This window comes from Eriocheir sinensis, chromosome 8 (genome assembly GCF_024679095.1).
Source record: "Eriocheir sinensis breed Jianghai 21 chromosome 8, ASM2467909v1, whole genome shotgun sequence".
Classification (NCBI taxonomy): Eukaryota; Metazoa; Arthropoda; class Malacostraca; order Decapoda; family Varunidae; genus Eriocheir; species Eriocheir sinensis.
In genome coordinates, this window is record NC_066516.1 from 23,930,070 (window position 1) to 23,936,069 (window position 6,000).

At 47.2% G+C, this 6,000-nt stretch overlaps 2 protein-coding genes across 3 annotated transcripts in view; one reads left to right on the forward strand and one right to left on the reverse strand.

Annotated features, from left to right (window-relative positions):
• The window catches only part of LOC126995731 (A-kinase anchor protein 13-like), a 198,806-nt gene extending 196,075 nt beyond the window's left edge, over positions 1-2,731 (reverse strand). Inside the window, exon 1 of one of the 2 annotated variants that reach the window (XM_050855573.1) lies at positions 2,678-2,731. In XM_050855573.1, the coding sequence (XP_050711530.1) occupies positions 2,678-2,695 (18 nt within the window). In that variant the 5' untranslated portion in view covers positions 2,696-2,731. The remainder of the gene's footprint in view (positions 1-2,677) is intronic. The other variant, XM_050855579.1, reaches the window with a different exon arrangement.
• An 803-nt stretch (positions 2,732-3,534) lies between these two features.
• On the forward strand, positions 3,535-5,100 carry LOC126995358 (coiled-coil domain-containing protein 6-like). Its single transcript, XM_050854835.1, has 2 exons — positions 3,535-4,080; positions 4,390-5,100. The coding sequence occupies exons 1-2, from the start codon at positions 3,535-3,537 to the stop codon at positions 5,098-5,100; spliced, it is 1,257 nt and encodes a 418-aa protein (XP_050710792.1).
• The last annotated feature ends 900 nt before the right edge of the window (positions 5,101-6,000 follow it).

Genomic DNA, 6,000 nt, shown 5'->3' on the forward strand with positions numbered 1-6,000 from the left:
TAGTGAGTGGATGAGCTCAGCGGCGAGATTGCGGAATAGCGAATTATCTTGGTGGGGAGTTGGTGGAGTCGAGAGTTTGTTAGCTTGGTGGTGGGTTGACGGAGTTGCAGGTTAGCGGGGTTGCTTTACTCTGCTTTGCTTTTCTGGCTGGTCACTGAAGGCACAATACATGAAAGGCCAACGCTCAAGAAAGCACCACCACAACCTCGGGTCCGACCTCTTAAGCCAACCTGTAGTGTGTGTTCTTGACGGCCCAGACGGTGCGTTGTGAAAAAGTCTCGCCGACCCAGTGAAGTTTGTGATTGTTTCCTTCAACGGCAAAGCGGGTGGTGGTGGTGGTGTCGAGTCCGGCTGTGGAGGTGAATCAGCAGCCCTTCCCTCCATCCACCCCCCTCCTCCACCCGCCTAGCCCTTCATCTCTCCGAGCTCTCCACAAGGCGCCGCATTTCACCTTGCAAGACACAAAAACCTGGGAGGCCTTCAGGGTATGTATGATGCTGGGTTTGTGTTCGTCTCGCCAGCCGCTGCAACACACACACACACACACACACACACCTTCCTTCCACCCTTCGTACCTGCCTCTCCTTACCACTATCTCTACCTGGCTCACTAACTATCTAGAGACGGAAGGGAAGAGGAAGAGAGGGAGAAAAGAAGGATAGGAAGGAAAGGAAAACATGGGGAAGACGAAGAGAGAGGAGAAAAGAGAAACTAAGAACGGAAGAAAGGAAAGAAAAGAAGGCGGAGGAGAAAGGGGAGGAAACTGGAGAAATAAAAAAAAAAAGGAGAGACGGAAAAGAAAGTGCAGAGCGGGAAGAGGGGAAGAAAGGTAAGGAAAAGCATAGGAGGAAAAAGAAGAGGGGAAAAGAGAAGCTAAGGACGGAAAAAAAGAAAGGAAAAGGAGAAAACTGGAGAGGTAAAGAAGAGGAGAGACGTAAAAGAAAGAGCAAAGTGGTGTGAGAACGAAAATGTTGCCCGACGCACAACACGACGACGGGGACGAAAGAAATTAAAACGCGGGACTCCTAAAAAATGCAAACACCCGCCGGGAAAATGACAAACCGAGCGTAGTATTACAGAGGTAGCACGAGGAAAGCTTTAAATTCCTAAGTGATGCTAATATAATAATGATGCTTTTAACGAGAGATAAAAACAAAGACAACCAAGCTTATAAAACACACACACAAAAAAACAACAAAAAAAAACAGGACGGAGAGAGAGACCTACGCGTATTAATTCCATTTGGGTCACGGTATATATATTTTGTCGCATTTAGGCGTATGAATTAAACAAACTGCGAACAAAGAGAAAAGCAATCCTACACGCATTACTTTTTTTTTCCTTGCACATTTAAAAGTAAAAAAACAAACAAAGAACGAACTGCAAGAAAAATCGCCTACCCGTAAAAATATCGCTCCGGTAACTATATATTCTTTTTGCGCATTTCAAAGTAAAAAAAAAACAAAAATTACGACCTGGAAAAAAAACCCTCCTATTCTGTAATCATTTCACTTGCGAAGGAGTATATTTTCTGCACATTTCAGAGTAAAAAAACAAACAAACTATGAACTGCATAAAAAACACGCCTACTTGTTATAATCTCGCTCTCATTTAAGTGTAAAAAACAAACTAACTAAAGGAGGAAACGCAAGGAGAAGCAAACAAGCAGGCAAGCAGGCAGGCAGATTGTTCCCACGGCCACAACTCGCGCTGAATGAGGGAGAGCGGACGAAAAATGCAGCGAAATGTTAGCAAAGATCCTTCCCGTGTCTGGCGGAGAGGTCGTGTCGTGCTGGCGCCAAGGATACATGCCAGCAAGCCCCCTGCGGCGACAGTGCCGGTTTGTAAAGTCGAGTGTGACCTTAAAACCCAGTCAAAACACATTAAACCAAAGCTAAAGTGAATATATTCTGACCTAAGCTAACCTCACCAAAGATAGCCGAGTCAAACCCCACCAAATCTAACCTAACCTACCGAGTTTAACCACACCTCACACAACCCAAAGTAATTTAACATGTTACAGTACCCAACCATACTTAACCTTACCAAAAGAGAATACATAACCAGAATAAACTCAACCAGAACTAGACGAATAGGAAGAGAGGAAGAGAGGGAGAAAAGAAGGAAGAAGGATAGGAAGGAAAGGATAACACGGGGAAGACGAAGAGGAGAAAAAAAGGAAGAAGGGAAGGAAGGAAAAGCAAACATGGGGAAGATGAAGAGGGTAAAGAGAAAGTTAGAACAGAAGAAAGGAGTGAAAAGGGGGAAAAGGAAACTGGAGAAGTGTGAAGAGTAAGTATAGAAGGACAACCAGAGACTACCAGACCTAAACCACCAAGCTCAACCCAGGCTCCCGAAAAGAGACCTAACCAAACTAAACCAAGGGACATGACCTAACCTTACCCGGTCAAGCCCCACCAAAGTTAACCTTAGCTAGGCCCGCCAGATCAAACTTAAACTAACACTGCATGACTCAACCTGAAACAATCTAATCTGGGTGAAGCAACCAAGCCCAACCAAAGCACAGGAAAACAGCAAAACTATCTTAATGTAACCTTGAAAATGGTGCGTGATAGTTTTGCCACTGAGATGCAACGAAAAAAAATAGCCATCTCTCTCTCTCTCTCTCTCTCTCTCTCTCTCTCTCTCTCTCTCTCTCTCACACATAACACATTACCGTGGACGCCCCCAACATTTCAGCGCTCCTCCCTTCACGTTCCCCGCGTCATTACCTGAAAAGGAGGGAGGAAAAAGATTAATTATTTCCCAGAATTTTTAGTAACGCAATATTGATATGCAAATGTGCCTCATTACGCGCAATAAAAACAGTAATAATCCAGTTACCTCGATCAAATGCGAGGAAAGACGGGACATCAAACGGCTAAAGCTACATGACATATTATTATACACGTACATTATATATAATTAGTTTGTATGATGATGATGATGATGATGATGATGATGATGATGATGATGATGTGTGTGTGTGTGTGTGTGTGTGTGTGTGTGTGTGTGTCACAGACGTGCCATTAGCTCACTTTGCTTACTATATGAAATTTATCATAATGTAAATCACCCTCTGGCTTATTTGTTCCTACACGCATTACCAGGAATGCCGCCAGTGCCAAGAGTTGTGCATTTTCTCTCATTAGATTTAACACCAACCAATATTCAAGATGTTTTATTCCATCCACCATTAAGAAGTGGAACGAATTGCCTACCATGTTGTTGAGTCTGTAGAGCTTCGGAAGTTTAAGGTGGGCGCAAATAAATCTTTATTACGTTGACTTTGAAGCTTAATTTTTAATCATTTTAATGAATTAATGCCAGCATAACAACACTGAGTTGTTGTATTTCATGTAATTTTACTTTCTTCCATCTCCTTCCTTTTCCTTGCCAAGTGGCTTCCCCTGCTGGAGCCATCTGGTTTATAGTCTTCGACAGGTTTTGTTTCTTGGCTTACAATATTAATAATTATAATCAAGGATTCTAGAGTGTCTTCTCTAGGCTCCTTGTGCACTATCACACTGCACGATGTACTTGTGCGAGACTGCAAGCTTTGTGCGCGTGGTGAAGGGCCTGCTGCCCGCTGAGGGGGAGCTGGAGGCGCCGGCCACGGCCTTCCCCTTCCTCAAGATGTTCCGGCGATATAGCACCGACAGGGTGAGCTTGCCCCAGCACCTGGCTGACGGCAGCCACGAGAAGGAGGAGACATTTGTGAACAACAATACAAGACAGAAGGCAGAGGAGGAGGAGGAGCAGGAGGAGAAAGTGAGCCTGAAGGAACAAGACGAGCTGTCTTCGTTCCCCGAGTTGCACGAACTGGAGGAAACACTGGACCCATCTGGGGACGGGGAACAACTCACACAGCAGGAGGAGGAGGAGGAGGAGGCAGTCAGCCCCAAGGAACAAGACGAGTTGTCTTTGTTCCTCGAGCTGCAAGAACTAGCGAAAAGACAGGAGGAAGAACTGAAGCAATCTGGGGACGGTGAGCACATCAAACAGAAGGAGGAGGAGGAGGAAGGAGACAGTCGCAAAGAGCAGGGCGAGTTAGCGTCGTTCCTCGAACTGATGGAACTTGTGAAGAGACAAGAGGAGATGCTGAAGCAACCCAAGGACGGGGAGCAAATAAAAGAGGAGAAGGATGAGAAGAACATGGAGGAGAAGGAGGAGGAGGATGGAGTAAACCTCAATGAACAAGACGAGCTGGCTTTGTTCCTCGAGCTGCAGGAACTTGTGAAGAGACAGGAGGAGATGCTGAAGGAACCCAAGGACGAGGAGCAAATAAAAGAGAAGGAGAAAGAAAATAACATAGAGGAGGAGGAGGAGGAGGAGGAGGGAGGGAGCCTCAAGGAACAAGACGAGCTGTCTTTGTTCCTGGAGCTGCAGGAGATGGTAAAGGCGCAGGAACAAGCACTAGAACAGCTGAGGGATGTGGAGGTTATCAAACAGAAGTCCCGCAAGAGAGTGACGTTCTCCCTGGACAACGTGGACTTCCCCGTCAAGGAGCGGGAGCTGTACAATGGGCAGGAGTACTTCAAGTTCGGGCGCGGCCTGCTGGCCCTGCGTCCCGACCTGCGGCGCCAGGATGACCAAAAGTCTCGTAAGAGAGTGACGTTCTTCCTGGACAACGTCGCCCTCCCCGTCAAGGAGCGGGAGCTGTACAATGGGCGGGAGTACTTCAGGTACCGCCGCCGCCTCCTGACGCTGCGCCCCGAGTTGGGCCGTGAAGAAATGACCGCCCCGCCCCGCCGCCCATCCAGCATCCCCGTGCCCCGCCCCGCCAGGACGGCTTCGGCGGGAAACCCAGCCCAGCCTTCCCTCCATGAACCAGTCCACCACACCCTCAATACCACCCCTCCCCGCCGCCCATCCCGCATTCCTGTGCCCCGCTCTGCCAGGACGGCCTCGGCTGGGAGGCCAACCCAACCTCCCCTCCATAACCGACTCCACATCCTCACAACCATCACCAATCGTCCTCGCCCCGCATCGCCATCCCCTGACACACACACGCCCACGCCTCGTCCGCCAACCAAGACTAACACCCCGTCCTCCACCCTCCCGTCCCCCCCTGCCCCTCCTGCTCTCAGCGAGGAGTAAGGTGTTCAGCAGACAAGGGGGCTGTTGCAGGATTTCTCTTACTATTATCATTACTTTTAACTGGTATTACTATTAGTCTGGTTTTAGTCAATTACTACTACTATTACTTGCTCATCTATTACTATTACTGGTTCAGTTGTGTGTGATACTAGTGATCACAGTAGTCGACTGTATTCATTGTGAACTAATCCGAAAACCATAGTTTTCGGGTTACATTGTTTTCGGATTAGTTCGCAGTGTGAATACGAGAGAGATAGAGAGAGAGAGAGAGAGAGAGAGAGAGACCTTTTCCTTCACTTGGTCTTTTTTATTTTTTCCATCAAACGAAGCAGCTCACGGGCGATGTGTTTGTCTGTGTTGGCTGTTAGGACAAGCGACGCGGACAACAAAGCAAAGTCAATCGTCCACCTCAATACAGTGCCGAGACAGCAGCATAACGATACTTCAAAGCTAAGAGTCAAGAGAACACAAAGTTTGACAACCACTGATCGAAGACATTATACTTCCCCACATGAGTCTGTTGCAGCGGCCGGCCCTAAATACACTGGTCTAAATAATTATAAAAAAAAGTCATCTAATTATTGTTGATCTTTCCAGTGGCGGCTAAAACACGGACCCACACATATCATCATAAGCCCTGACCCCGACCTCCCACCAGGCTTAAAACACGGCTTCATTATGCTTTCATGTTACCATTATCATTATTATTATTACTATTATTAGCCTCGACCCAGACTTCCAAAGAGACACGGCATATATTTCAACACAGCTTAACACAGCCACACGCATCGGCAGCCATGACTTACACAAGCTAGCCACAGCACACTTATTAACACAGCCAAACACATTGTACCACAGCGTCACCCGCATCGAGAACCTTGATCCACATTCCAGGCAAGC